General features: G+C 47.8%; 1 protein-coding gene across 3 annotated transcripts in view; it reads left to right on the top strand.

Annotated features, from left to right (window-relative positions):
- The first annotated feature begins 1,028 nt into the window (after window positions 1-1,028).
- The window catches only part of LOC145337129 (P2R1A-PPP2R2A-interacting phosphatase regulator 1-like), a 54,701-nt gene continuing 40,601 nt past the window's right edge, over window positions 1,029-15,128 (top strand). For 2 of the 3 annotated variants that reach the window (XM_080181905.1, XM_080181906.1), the window contains exon 1: window positions 1,030-1,504. In XM_080181905.1, the coding sequence (XP_080038031.1) occupies window positions 1,374-1,504 (131 nt within the window). In that variant the 5' untranslated portion in view covers window positions 1,030-1,373. Of the gene's footprint in view, window positions 1,505-15,128 lie in introns of all 3 variants that reach the window. The other variant, XM_080181907.1, reaches the window with a different exon arrangement.

Here is a 15,128-nt window from a genome sequence, read left to right on the forward strand (position 1 = left end):
CTCACATTGTCTGTACCTTTAAGACTTGATTACCTGTAAAGACTCGCATTCCAACCATTATTTTGTAAGTTGAGTTTGTATCTCTATATGCTCTGTTTGTGAACTCCCACTCACCTAATGAAGGGGCAGCGCTCTGAAAGCTAGTGGCTTGTTCTACCAAATAAACCTGTTGGACTTTAATCTGGTGTTGTGAGACTTCTTACTGTGACACCACTTGTCACAGACCTCCATTCGAAAACGCACCCTTCCACTGCTACCCTCTGTCTTCTATGTTCGATGATGTGGAGGTGCCTGCGTTAGACTGGGGTAATCACAGTAAGAAGTCTCACCTGATGAAGGGGTAGTGTTCTGAAAGCTTGTGCTACCAAATAACCTGTTGGACTTTAACCTGGTGTTGTGAAATTTCTTATTTTTCTATGACCAAGCCAGTTTTATATCCACCTTGTCTGCTCACCTCTGATCCCAAGCGACTTCAACTTCTGCACCAGTCTGCCATGACAGACTTTGTCAAGGGCCTTAGTGAAGTCCATGTAGACAACAACCACTGCCCTATCCTCATTAATCATCTTCGTCACTTCCTCGGAAAACTCAATCAAGTGAGTAGGCAGCAAGCTTTGAAGACCTCCCACTCCCCGCGCTCTGTGTAGATGGGAAAGGATGGAGTTGGCTTTCTAGGCAGCCATCTTTGATTTTTCCCCATTGCCCTATGTGGATGGAAATGGATGGAGTTGGGCTACCAGACTGCCATCTTTGATTGTCCGCCCTCTGTTGGGGGTTGGATGTTGAGCGGTGACAGAAGGCTCCCTTGACGTCATGACGCAGCGCTTCCCTTCCTGACGCAAGGCATGGCACCGCCCCCTCCACGACGCAACGCTCGCCCCCGCCCCCCTTACGGTGGCGCGGACGCTACACACGAGGCACGCCCCCCCAGCCCGCGGCGCGCACGTTCTTCCGGGCGCGCGTTGGCGTGGGTCAGGTGCCCTCCGCCGGAATGTGCTGGAACAGCAGGATGGAAACTTAGCAACGGCGCGGCGCCAGCCAGGCTTCGGCGCTGCTCGGTCGCCGGGGGAGGGGGTGGTGAGGGTGGGGGGGGGTTAAAAATCCACCACCACCACCCCGGTTCCTTACCCGTCACTTCCTTCAGCGAAGAGAAATAAAACAACATGGATGAAATCAGGACGACGGTCTGATTCTCTGAAGGACTTCTTTTCCCCCCCCCCTCGGAAAAGGGGGGCGGGCCTTTGCCGTCCAGGCTTTCGCCGGCCTCGAGTTGGTGCTGCGGCCGAGGAGGGGGGCAGCCGGGCGGCGGGACGCAGCGTCGACACGAGGCCCAGGCCGCGCGCGGCCTGCACTTTCAGGCCTCCCTCCTCTCGATGGCGCAGGAGGAGCGGATGGAGGTGGACCAGTGCGCGTGCGCGGGGGCCGGCGCGGCGGTGCCGGCGGCCGGCGGGGGAGGGGCGTTACTGCGCAGGTCCAATAGCGCCCCCATGATCAGCAACATCAGGTAAGGGGAAACATGTCTGTGGATGTGTGTGTGTAACCCAGGCTTAACCCCAGGCTCTGCACTGACTGATGGGCTGAATGGCCTCCTTCTGCACTGTAGGGATCCTATGACAGAAACCGTCCTGACCTGTGACCTTTTAATTTCGAAGTTATTGCAATATTGAGAATTATTTGCAATCACTCCCAACTCCTGACTGACTGAAATGCTCCTGAACTTATTTCAAAACAATTGCAATATTGGAAATCATATGCATCTGTCTGACAGTCTTGATGTGGAGATGCCGGCGTTGAACTGGGGTAAAGACACAGTAAGAGGTCACACGACACCAGGTTAAAGTCCAACAGGTTTATTTGGTAGCAGATGCCACTAGCTTTCGGGCTCTGCCCCTTCATCAGGTGAGTGGCAAGTTCTGATCACAAACAGGGCATATAAAGGCACCCACTCAGTTTACAGAAAACTGATTAGAATGCAAGTCTTTACAGCTAATCAAGTCTTAAAGGTGCAGGTAGTGTGAGCAGAGATAGCATTAAGTATAGATTTGAAGAGATGTGTATTTGTCTCCAGACAGGACAGTTAGTGAGATGTTGCAAGCTCAGGCAAGTCATGGAGGTTACAGATGGTGTGACATGAACCCAAGATCCCAGTTGAGACCGTCCTCATGTGTGTGGAACTTGGCTATCAGTTTCTGCTCAGCGACTCTGCGCTGCCGTGTGTTGTGGAGGTCGCCTTGGAGAACGCTTACCCGAAGGTCAGAGGCCGAATGCCCATGACGGCTGAAGTGTTCCCCAACAGGAAGAGAACAGTCTTGCCTGCTGATTGTCAAGCAGTGATCTGTATTGTGGCATCTGCTTGGTCTCCCCAGTGTACCTCAATGGGGGTCTTGGGTTCATGTCACACTATTTGTAAACCACCCCCCCCCCCCATGACTTGCCTGGGCTTGCAACATCTCACTTACTGTCCTGTCTGGAGACAGTACACATCTCTTTAACTGATGGTTAATGCTATCTCCACTCACATTGTTTGCAGCTTTAAGACTTGATTATCTGTAAAGACTCGCATTCTAATCAGTATTCTGTCAACTGAGTGTGTGTCTTTACATCCCCTGTTTGTGATCAGAACTCTCCACTCACCTGATGAAGAGGCAGAGCCCCAAAAGTTAGTAGCGTTTGCTACCAAATAAACCTGTTGGACTTTAACCTGGTGGTGTGAGACTCCTTACTCTGTCAGATAGGATAGGAGGTTAGTGTTGCCCCTCCCAGTGGAATGCAAACAGTTCATCCTATGCTATGTGCTGTTTTTAAGGTGAGAGTTTGTATTTATAAGGAAGCATTCTCAGCCAGCGTGAATCTTTCCAACCAGTGTTTGCTTTCCTTGCAAATTTCAATGCTCGAGGGGTGATTAGCGGGCTAAATACATGGGGATAGGGCCTTGGGTAAGACCATGAGACACAAAGCAGAATTAGGCCACTCAACTGAGTCTGCTCCGCCATTCAGGCTGATTTTTTTTTCATCCCGTTGTCCCACCTTTTCCCCATAACCCCGATCCCCTTATTAATCAAGAACCTGCCTGTCTCCATCTTAAAGACACTCAATGACCCGGCCTCCACAGCCTTCCACAGATTCACTACTCTCTGGCTGAAGAAATCCCTCCTTATCTCTGTTTAAAAGGATTGTCCCTTTTACCCTGAGGTTGTGCCCTCTTCTAGTTTTTCCCACTAGTGGAAACATCCTCTCCACGTCCACTCTATCCAGGCCTCGCAGTATCCTGTAAGTTTCGCTAAGATCCCCCCTCATCCTTCTAAACTCCAGTGAGTACAGACCCAGAGTCCTGAACTCTTCCTCATATGACAAGCTCTTCATTCCAGGGATTTTTCTTGTGAACGTCTGGACCCTTTCCAAGGCCAGCACGTCCTTCCTTAGATATGGGGCCCAAAACGATTCACGGTACTTCAAATGGAGTCTTATCAGAACCATATACAGCCTCAGAAGTACATCCCTGCTATTGTATTCGAGCCCTTTCGACATGAATGCTAACAATGCATTTGCTGTCCTAACTGCCTCCTGAACCTGCATGTTAACCTTAAGGGTAGGAAGCGCTGTCAAAGGGTCAGTGCAGACTCGATGTAGGGGGCAGGGATTTAGATTTGTGGGTCATTGGGATCTCTTCTGGGGAAGGGGGTAACCTGTTCAAGAGGGTCAGGCAACTGGAGGGGGACTAATGTCCTGGCGGGGAGTTTTGCTAGAGCCACTGGGGAGGGCTTAAACTAGTTTGGCGGGAGGGTGGGACCCAAAGCAATAGGAAGACAAGAGAAGGTTGAGGACAGCACAGAAGTTAAAGAGAGCACATTAAACAGTAAAGGCAGTGTCAGTAATCCCAGTACTAGACAGATCAGGCAAAAGCAGGACCGAGAGCAGGGGAAGTCCAGATTAAACCGCATTTATTTCAATGCAAGAGGCCTGACGGGCAAGGCAGATGAACTCAGGGCATGGGTGGGTACATGGGACTGGGATATTATAGCAGTTACTGAAACATGGCTAAGGGAGGGATAGGACTGGCAGCTCAGTGTTCCAGGGTACAGATGCTATAGGAAAGATAGAATAGGAAGTAAGAGAGGAGGCGGAGTTGCACTTTTGACTCGGGAAAACATCACGGCAGTACTGAGAGGGGATATATCCGAGGGTTTGCCCACTGAGTCTATGTGCGTAGAACTGAGAAATAAGGAGGGGGAAAATCACTTTGATAGTGTTGTAATATAAGCCCCCAAAGAGTCAGCAGGAAATTGAAGAACAAATATGAAAGGAGATTACAGATAGCATTCGCGGCCACGTGTCCCTGGAGAGGGAGCATGCGTTGGGCACTGCGGGGGCTGGGGTGCATTATTGACCCTTATAATCACATTTTAATTTGAAGGTTTTTAAGTTTGCTTTGTACTTTTTTTTTGTTCGGGCTGTTCCCCTTCCTTTTGGGGAGCTGCCCCTTTTTACTTTGTCCTGATTTAACTTGAGTTTGTTTATTTGCTTTGACCTTTTTTTAAAAAAAAGGCCAAAGAAAATAGGGTGGTGATAGAAGGGGATTTTAACTTCCCCGACATTGACTGGGACAGCCATAGTATTAGAGGGTTGGATGGAGAGAAATTTGTTGACTGTATTCAGGAGGAATTTCTCAATCAGTGTGTGGATGGCCTGACTAGGTAGGGGCAAAAATTGACATCCTCTTGGGAAATAAGGAAGCACAAGTGACAGAATTGTGAGTGAGGCATCAATTTGGGACCAGTGACCATAATTCCATTAGTTTTAAGATAGCTATGGAGAATAATTGGTCTGGCCGAAAAGTTAAAATTCTAAATTGGCCAATTTTGATGGGATCAGACAGGAACTTTCAAAAGTTAATTGGGGGAATCTGTTGGCAGGGAAAGGGATATCTGGGAGGCTTTCAAAAATGTATTAATCGCAGTTCAGGGTGAGCACATTCCTCTCAGAGTGAAAGACAAGGCTGGTAGAAGTAAGGAACCCTGGATGACTCAGGATATTGAGGCCCTGGACAAGAAGTAGTAGGAAGCACATGACATGCATAGGCAGCTGGGATCAAGTGGATCCCTTGGGGAGTGTAGAGAGTACAGGAGTAGAGTTCAGAGGGGGAAAAAAAGGGACATGAAATTGCTTTGGCAGATAAGGCAAAGGAGAATCCAAAGAGATTCTACACATAAAAAGGCAAAAGAGTAACTAGGGAGAGAGTAGGGCCCCTTAAGGATCAACAAGGTTATTTATGTGCAGATCCACAAGAGATGGGTGAGATCCTAAATGAATATTTCTCATCAGTATTTACTGTTGAGAAAAGCATGGATGTTAGGGAACTTGGGGAAATAAGTAGTGATGGCTTGAGGATTGTACATGTTACAGAGAAGAGGTGCTGGAATTCTTACAGCGCAGGTAGACAAATCCTGGGACCTGATGAAATGTATCCCAGGACATTGTGGGAGGCTAGGGAGGAAATCCCCTAGCAGAGATATTTGAATCATCGACAGCCACGGGTGAGGTGCCTGAACATTGGAGGGTGGCAAATGTGCCTTTGTTTAAAAAGAGCTGCAGGAAAAAGCCTGGGAACTACAGGCCAGTGAGCCTCACATCTGTAGTGGATAAATTGTTAGAAAGTATTCTGAGAGACAGAATCTACAGGAATTTAGAGAGGCAAGGTTTGATTAGGGATAGTCAGCTTGGGTTTGTGAGTGGAAAATAATATTGCACAAATTTGATTGAATTTTTTGTAAGGGTAACCAAGAAGGTAGATAAGGGCAGTGCAGTTGATGTTGTTTACATGGATTTTAGCAAGGCCTTTGGCAAGGTTCCACATGGTAGGTTGTTGCATAAGAGTAAATCTCACGGGATCCAGGATGAGGTATCTAAATGGATACAAAATTGGCTTCTTGACAGAAGCCAGAGAGTGGTTGTAGAGGGTTGTTTTTCAAACTGGAGGCATGTGACCAGTGGTGTGCTTCAGGGATCAGTGCTGGGCCCACTGTTACTTGTCATTTATATTAATGATTTGGATGAGAATTTAGTAGGCATGATTAGTAAGTTTGCAGATGACACCAAGACTGGTGGAGAGTGAAGAAAATTATCTCCAATTGCAACGGGATCTTGATCAATTGCGCCAGTGGGCTGACAAATGGCAGATGGAAGTTAATTTAGATAAATGCGAGGTGATGCATTTTGGTAGATTGGACCAGGGCTAGACTTAATCAGTTAATGATAGAGCGTTGGGGAAAGTTACAGAACAAAGAGATCTAGGGTACATGTTCATACCTCCTTGAAAGTGGAATCACAGGTGGACAGAGTGGTGAAGAAGGCATTCGGCATGCTTAGTTTCATTGGTCAAAACACTGAATACAGGAGTTGGGACATCCTGTTGAAGTTGTACAGGACATTGGTAAGGCCACACTTAGAACACCGTGTACAGTTCTGGACATTTGAATATAGGAAGGATGTTATTAAACTAGAAAGAGTGCAGAAAAGATTTACTACGATGCTACCGGGACTTGATGGCTTAAGTTTTTTATAAGAAGAGGGTGGATGGACTGGGACTTTTTTTCTTTGGAGCATAGGAGGCTTAGGGGTGATTTTTATAGAGATCTATAAAATAATAGTCAATATATTTTCCCAAAGGTAGGGAAGTCTAAAATTAGAGGGCATAGGTTTAAGGTGAGAGGGGAGAGATACAAAAGGGTCCAGAGGAGGAAATTTTTTTTGCACAGAGGGTGGTGGGTGTCTGGAACGAGCTGCCAGAGGTAGTAGTAAATGCAGGTACTATTTTGCCTTCTAAAAAGCATTAGACAGTTACATGGGTACGATGGGTATAGAGGGATATGAGCCAAACATGGGCAATTGTGTCTAGCTTAATGGTTAAAAAAGAAGCAGCATGGACAAGTTGGACGAAATGACCTGTTTTCATGTTGTAAACCTCTGACTCTATCAGAGGGTCAGTGCAGACTCGATGGGCCAAATGGCTTCCTTCTGCACTGTAAGGATTGTTGGATCTTTTCTTCAGAGACTAAGCATTAAGTTAGCTTTCATATGAAGGATTTCCCTTCTTAACCATGGCTCAGCTAATACAAAGACTCGTGGAGACAGTATTCTGGTTAAAGCTGTGCCTTTATTTCCCAGGACTGGTTCAATTTGGAGGCGATCCAAAAGTGCATCACTTGCAGTTATACTATTACAGTTATACAATTTTCAAAAGTCACTTGGCTGCTCTCTCTGCTCACCCCAGCAGGATGTGAGTCAATCATTATTAGCATGGGTTATTTACCATAGCCAATAACATTTTACTCTCTGACAGCATGGGACTATGTGAGTTTGTGGACTTTGAAAGCTTCTCTGTCTCTGAGCAACTTAGAATTACAGAGTCCCTTTAGTCTGTACCGACCGTAATCTGACCCAGGCCCGATTCCCATAACAGCACATATTTCCCCTGCTAATCCCTGACACTAATGTCAATTTAGCATGGTCAATCAACCTAACTTGCACATCTTATCGGGAAACTGTATACCCTATTCATTAATTGTTTGGGATTGCTGAGACTGTCCGGAATCCATAGCTGTATTGTTCCAAAGAATCTTTTTATTTAATTACATCCCATCATGCCTTAGAGCAGGGTGCCATTGTCTAAGGTTTATACTTTTAATACAGGATAGTCAGAAGTACATATCTAAATTTTCTAACAGTGGTTATATGTGTTTCTATGCAAATAGGTATCTTTTGTAAGATATATTCCAGGCATTTTGTGACTTCAGTCTAAATTAATCTACTCTGAGTAGTTAATACCAGGTTATTCTAAAGCCTCTCTTTCAATGATTCTGTGACTTGATTGCAAATTTTAAGATATGAAGGGGAATGGATAAGGGTTGATAGAAATGGCGTTTCTGCTTTTTGGGGGAGTCTAGAATGTGTGGGGTTGGGGGGGGGGTCTTAAAAACTAGAGCCAGACTTTTCAAGGGTGGGGTTGGTGGGGGGAGGGTAAGATGTTTGGAACTCCCTTGCGCAAAAAGTGATTGTTGCTGGATCAGTTGTTAATTTTAAATGCAAGTTTGATAGAATGTGTATTAAGGGAAGTGGGTGTGTGGACTTAAGTTGCTGATCAGCCATGATCTTATGGATGGCAGACAAGGCTGAACGGCCTCTGATCTGAGGCTGATCCACCTCGCGTACTTCCAGAGGTCCTTCTCCTGGGCAGCGTCTCAGTATGAAATGGTTGTCTTTGTCTGATGCCGGTTACAGAGCTACAAAGTGCAGTGCACACGTCCTGGATTCAGCAAAAGCAGAAGATGCAGGAGAATGTCAGCAGGTCTGACAGCATCCGTGAAGAGAGAACGGAGCCAAGGTATCGAGTCTGGATGACCCTTTGTCAGAGCCTGGATGCAGACGTGTGTAACTTATCCCACTTGCCTGGGTGCACTTAGTACCTCTGGACGAGTTGACCTGGAACGTGTGAGATTGAAACACCATCATGCCACTGGTCGAGGCCTCTGTTCACTGACGGAATTTGTAGTGAAGCTTGTCGTCATGGCACACCACATCAGAGGCCGTTGATTGGATACACGCCCCTGTGAATGGTTTGAAGCAAGGGCCCCCCCCACCCCGTATCTGAGTCTGAACTTTGGATGTTTGAGCTCCACTCCTGAGGGTCCAGCTCAGAATCTGGCAAGCTCCACACCGCTCAAGATTCTGGCTATCAAATGAAAGTGAGAGCAAAGTCTCATGGCAAAGCTTGAAGAAGAGGAGTATACTTCGACCCATGTCCTGTCCATTGTGTCCAGCATCAGTAAAATTGGACCGGCAGGTTATTTCTCTGCTTTTGGGAGCTTGCTCTGCACACAATAGCTGCTGTCTTTCGGGAGATTATAACAATAGCTGCACATCAAACATTTTTTGTTGGCTCTGGAGTACTTTGGGAACATCCTGAGAGGAGGAATTGCACAATGTAAAGGCAAGTTCGCTCTTCCTTCCGGCACCCCAGGTGGTCAGAAACATGGATTTTGGAGGGCGCTTGGCGGCCTGATGGCACAGTGGTTGGTACTGATGCCTCAACTCCACAGATCCGGGTTCAACTCCAGCTTCGGGTCACAGTGTGAAGTTTGCACATTCTCCCCGTGTCTGCATGGGTTTTCTTCGGGTGCTCTGGTTTCCTCCCACACTCCAAAGATGTACGGTTAGGTTGATTGGCTATGCTAAATTGACCCTAATGTCAGGGGAATTTGAGGTAAATATGTGGAGTTATGGGAATAGGCGCCGGGAGGGATTGTGGTCAGTGAAGACTCAATGGGCCGAATGGCCTCCTTCTGCACTTTAGGGATTCCATGTACTATGTGAATGGTATGTTTTGTCTGTATAGGATGCAAGAAACAATACTTTTCACTGTATCCCAATACAGGTGACAATAAGAGGGATTCTGTGAAATGAAGCTTCTGTGATTCTGCTGAGTTCTGCATTGTCAGTGGTGGAGGTTTAAGGGCTGGGGCAAGCCACTGTAATAAACTTGCTAAACTCCTCCTGAGGAAAATTCATTGCAAACGCCTGGAGTTTTTACCCAGTGCATTTCCAAATAGCTGGGAGTTCAGTAGAGGAGATTCTTTTCCTCTTTGGCCTGTGGATGTGGCCAGGTGAGGCCAGCATTTGTTACTCGTTCCTAACTACCCTTGAACTCAGTGCTTCGCTGGGCCATTTCAGAGGGGCAGTTAAAAGTCAACATTAGCTGTGGTTCTAGAGTCACATGTAGGCCAGACCAGGTAAGGATGGCAGATTTCCTTCCCTAGAGGATGTGAGTGAGCCAGATGGGCTAACAATGCTGCACATGGCTTTTTAATCTGAGATTCATTCATTGAATTTCGATTCCACCAGCTGCCCCAAGAGTATTAGCCTCTGCATTAACAGTCCAGTGAGATTACCAACATACCTCCTTTATCATTTATTGGGGAAAGCAGTCTTCAGAATAACTCCGATCAGGGATTCAGGAGAAACCATGTTATCAGAGAGTGGTGACATTGTGGAACTCACTTCCACAAGGAGAAATTGAGATGGATAGCGTGTATGAAGGGGAACTTGTGAAACAGGCGTGGGAGAAAAGATTAGAAGTTATGCTCCAGGACATGGAGAGTATGAAGAGCAGGGTAGGAGTGTGGTGGCATGGTGGTTCGCACTGCTGCCTCACAGCGCCAGGCACCTGGGTTCAATTCCTGACTTGGGTCACCATCTGTGTGAAGTCTGCACACTCTCCCTGTGTCTGTGGGTTTCCTCCGGGTGCTCCGGTTTTCTCCCACAGTCCAGAAGTGTGCTGGTTAGATCATGCTAAATTGCCTCTTAGTGTTGGGGGACTGGCATGGGGATAGGGCCTGGGTGGGATTGTTGTCAGTGCAGCCTCGATGGGCCGAATGGCCTCCTTCTGCACTGTAAGATTCTGAGATTCATGGAAGAAGCCTGTGTGGAACAAGGTAGTTAGCATTGACCAGCTGGGTGAATGGCCTGTTTCTGTGCCCTAATATAATAGGGTGGATGGAGACGCATTAGAGTTAGCAGCATGGTGTGTTAGAAAACCTTGGGGCTAGTGGGCATTGGAGATCGGGAGATAAGAACATAGAACATAAGAAATAGGAGCAGGAGTAGGCCAACTAGCCCTTCGAGCCTGCCCCGCCATTCAATAAGATCATGGCTGATCTGTCTTGGCTTAGTTCCACATTCCCGCCCTCTCCCCATAACCCTTAATCCCCTCTCTTATCAAAAAACCATCAACCCGCGTCTTAAACATATTTAGCGAGGTAGCCTCCACCACTTCAATGGGCAGAGAATTCCAGAGATTCACCACCCTTTGAGTGAAGAAGTTCCTCCTCAACTCCGTTCTAAACCGCCCCCCTTTTATCTTGAGGCTGTGCCCCCTAGTCCTACTATCCTTTCTGAGCGGGAAGAGTCTCTCCACCTCTATCCTATCCATCCCATTCATCATCTTATACGTCTCAATGAGATCTCCCCTCATTCTTCTAAACTCTAACGAGTACAAGCCTAATTTATTCAGCCTCTCCTCATAGCTCAACCCCCTCAACTCCCGCATCAGCCTAGTAAACCTCCTCTGCACTCCCTCCAAGGCCAAAATATCCTTGCGTAAGTACGGCGCCCAAAACTGCACACAGTACTCCAGCTGCGGCCTCACCAATGCCCTATACAGCCGCAGCAAGACCTCCCTACTTTTATATTCAATCCCCCTCGCTATGAAGGCCAGCATCCCATTAGCCTTCCTGACCACCTGCTGCACCTGCAAGCTGGGTTTTTGCGACTCATGCACAAGGACCCCGAGGTCCCTCTGCCCCGTCGCCTGCTGCAGTTTTTCTCCACGTAAGTAATAATCCTTCCTACCATTATTCCTACCAAAGTGGACCACCTCGCACTTGCCAACATTAAATTCCATTTGCCATTTCCTGGCCCATTCGCCCAGCCTATCTAGATCCTTCTGTAGACTCTCACCACCCTCCGCACAGTTTGCCTTTCCACCAATTTTGGTGTCATCAGCAAATTTTGACACCCTACACTCGGTTCCCTCCACCTGGCACCCTTCTTAAACAACGGCGTAACATTAGCCGTTTTCCAATCTTCTGGCACTTCCCCGGAATCCAGCGACGTCTGGAAAATAACCACCAAGGCATCCACTATCACCTTCGCCATTTCTTTCAGGATCCTCGGATGCATTCCATCCGGTCCTGGGGACTTGTCCACAATCAGTCCCTCCAGTCTGTCGAGCACTGCCTCTCTAGTAACAGTAATGTCATCGAGACCCTCCAGTCCTACCACCTTTCCATCTCTAACATCCGGCAAATTATTCACGTCCTCCTCCGTGAAGACCGAAACAAAAAAGTTATTCAAGACCTCAGCCATTTCCCCATCCCCTACCACTAAGTCCCCCTTCTCATCCTCTAAGGGACCAACGTTCACCCTAGCCAGCCTCTTCCTTTTTATATATTTATAAAAACTCTTGCTATCCTTTTTTATATTAAGCGCTAGCGCAGCTTCATAGTTTCTCCTACCCTTCTTTATCAACTTCTTTGTCAACCTTTGTTGACATTTAAACCTCTCCCAATCCTCTTCTCGCCCACTACTCTTAGCTACTCTAAACGCCTCCGCTTTTAATTTAACACTTTCCTTCACCTCCTTCGTTATCCACGGCTTATTACCTCTCCTCCTACGGTCCTTTTTGACCATCGGAATAAATTTCTGCTGAGCACCAAGAAAGATCTCCTTAAAGATCCTCCACTGCTCCTCAGCAGACCTACCTTCCAACGCGCTCCCCCAGTCCACATTCGCCAATTCTTCTCTCATCATACTGTACTCCCCTCTGTTCAAACAAAGGACGCGTGTCCGGGAACCCACTTTCTCCTCCTCCATCTGCACCAGAAACTCCACCATACAATGATCACTCTCCCCAAGAGGATCCTTCACCGCAAGTTCCCTAATTCTACCCGCCTCATTACATAGCACCAGATCCAAGATAGCTCGCTCCCTCGTCGGCTCCAACACACACTGTTCCAGGAAACTATCCCGGCAGCATTCCAAGAACTCCTCCTCGAGCCCACCGCGTCCAACATGGGTCGACCAATCAATATGTAGATTGAAATCCCCCATAACTACGGCCGTCCTATTCCTGCACGCTGCACTTATTTGCGCGTTAACAGCCCGCCCCACCTCCAGATCATTATTCGGGGGCCTATAGACGACACTGGTTGGGGGAGGGGGGGGGGGCGGCGGGGGGATGGGATTTCGTTATAATGGGGCAGAAGCAGGTCTTGAGATAAGGGAATGCCTATTTTAAATATAACCCCAATCTTGCAATTCATTCCTGCCATATTAGCTGTCCTGTGTCCTCTCCGTGCCAGTCCTGTTTGTGCAGATGCAGGCTCCACACTGCACAGAGTAAATAGAGTCTCCTAACTCCATTTTCGACATTGAGGTGTGGAGAGTGAGTATGCTGGAGTGGAAGACTTTCCCAGGACAGCTGGGTTGACCACTGCCAGACCTATTGTGCTTTACTCCATGATTTACCAGTGTGGAATCATTCCTCCTCACCACACAAGGGGGCATAGATTTAAGAGCATGGAAAAGTTTTTTTTTAAGACCAGATTGTGAGACTGTGGGATGCACTGTTGAGGAGAGCAGTCAAAGCTGATACCCCTGTTCTGGTTAAGATGTGAGAAAGGGGAATGAAGGAGCAGGGGGAGCACTTGAGGATAAGCCCCAGCATGGATCAAGTGGTCTGTTTTTTCCATCAAGTGGCCCAAAGTAATGGAGACTATTATCCTGTCACACAAACAGAAAGTGCTGGTAAATCTCATCAGGTCTGACAGCATCTGTGTGAAAAGTATTATTTCTTGAGCACTATACAGACAAAGCGTACTGTTCATAGAGAAGGTGCAGAATGTAGTGTTACATTCATAGCTAGGATGGAGAGAAAGATCAACTTAATGCAACGTAGGTCCATTCAAAAGTCTGGCAACAGGGAAGAAGCTGTTCTTGAGTTGGTTGGTATGTAACCTCAGACATTTGTAGCTTCCTCCTGAAGGAGGAAGGTGGAACATAGAACATTACAGCGCAGTACAGGCCCTTTGGCCCTCGATGTTGCGCCGACCTGTGAAACCAATCTAAAGCCCATCTAACCTACACTATTCCAATATCATCCATATGTTTATCCAATGACCATTTAAATGCCCTTAATGTTGGCGAGTCCACTACTGTTGCAGGCAGGGCATTCCACACCCTTACTACTCTCTTACTACCTCTGACGTGGTGAGGGGGTGGGTGTCATATACCGTGCTTCTGATTTGGGGAGGTGGAAGAGAGAATGTTTAGGGTGCGTGGGGCCCTTGATTATGCTGGCTGCTGTTTCGAGGCAGTGGGAAGTGTGGATGGAGTCAATGGATGGGAGGCTGGTTTGCGTGATGGACTGGGCTTCGTTCATGACCTTTTGTTGTTTCTTGCGGGTCTCGTGCAGAGCAGGAGCCAGACCAAGCTGCGACACATCCGGAAATGATGCTGTCTGATTCCATTTTTGCACAGAGTCACGGAAAGCCCTTGCCATGTTAACGGTGCTGCGTAAATGCTGAACCTTGCAGCGGGCGGGTTTTGATCCCAGGTCTTTAAAAGTGAAAGATTATTGTCGATTTCCCCAGTGTTTGACCGTGGTCGATCTGACCTCTGCTGGAGGAGCTCCCAGTGGAAATACAAGTGTCAATTGTATTGACAGCCACGTGAAGATCAGCCAGGCGGGCAGAGCTGCTGGAGGGTGGCCAGCGGGCGTGAGGGAAGCTAATTGCCTGTCCTCGGATGGTGTCTGTGCCAGTCCTGCTCTCAACATTGCCAGCCACTTCAACCCCACCCTGAAAGGCATCGGCCTGGCACGTCCAGGATTGGAAATCGGGCTGATTGCCATCGTCTTGGATTCTGATCAGGAGGCATCCGTGTTTGGAACATTCAATTCTGGCTGCGCCTACAGCAGCTGTTATTTTGATTCTCGCTGTAGAGGAGACGTGGAGCAGGGCCTGCTTTTGGCTTTCTGTGTTTCGGAATCCCCCCACCGCCTCTCTTGCTGGGATTTGGCACGACAGCAACCGGCAGCTTTCCGGCCATTCCTCATGTGTGAGCCTCAGCGGTGAGTCCTAACAGAACCGTTAACCACAGGCACCGGGGCTTACAACTCCCAACAGCCGTCCTGTCCTTTCCCGGTGGTGGGAGGGAGGGGGGATCATGTGACAGGAATCTGGAACTGGAATCCCATTGATCAGTGTGGCCAAGTGTTAATGGTCAATATTGGGTTGATGTAGGCATGTCCTCGCACACCGAGACTAAACTTAGCACCATCCTGACTTGCACCTTTAATGTGACACAGCAGTTCCGAACCAAAGGAATCTCAGTGTTACTGAGTGTCCCTTCCTGTCAGTAAATAGCAGCAGTCCCTGCCAGGAACAATCACTCACTGAGCTGTCCTGCTGCGTGAGTTCCACACGGCAGATAGTCTGCCCAAACACACGACCTTGCGTATTGGACCTTAACTTTGTGCCCCCTTGTGTGTGTCCAGACTGGGGTGTTGCCAGTAG

This window comes from Carcharhinus amblyrhynchos, unplaced genomic scaffold (genome assembly GCF_965287045.1).
Source record: "Carcharhinus amblyrhynchos unplaced genomic scaffold, sCarAmb.v2.hapA scaffold_43, whole genome shotgun sequence".
Classification (NCBI taxonomy): domain Eukaryota; kingdom Metazoa; phylum Chordata; class Chondrichthyes; order Carcharhiniformes; family Carcharhinidae; genus Carcharhinus; species Carcharhinus amblyrhynchos.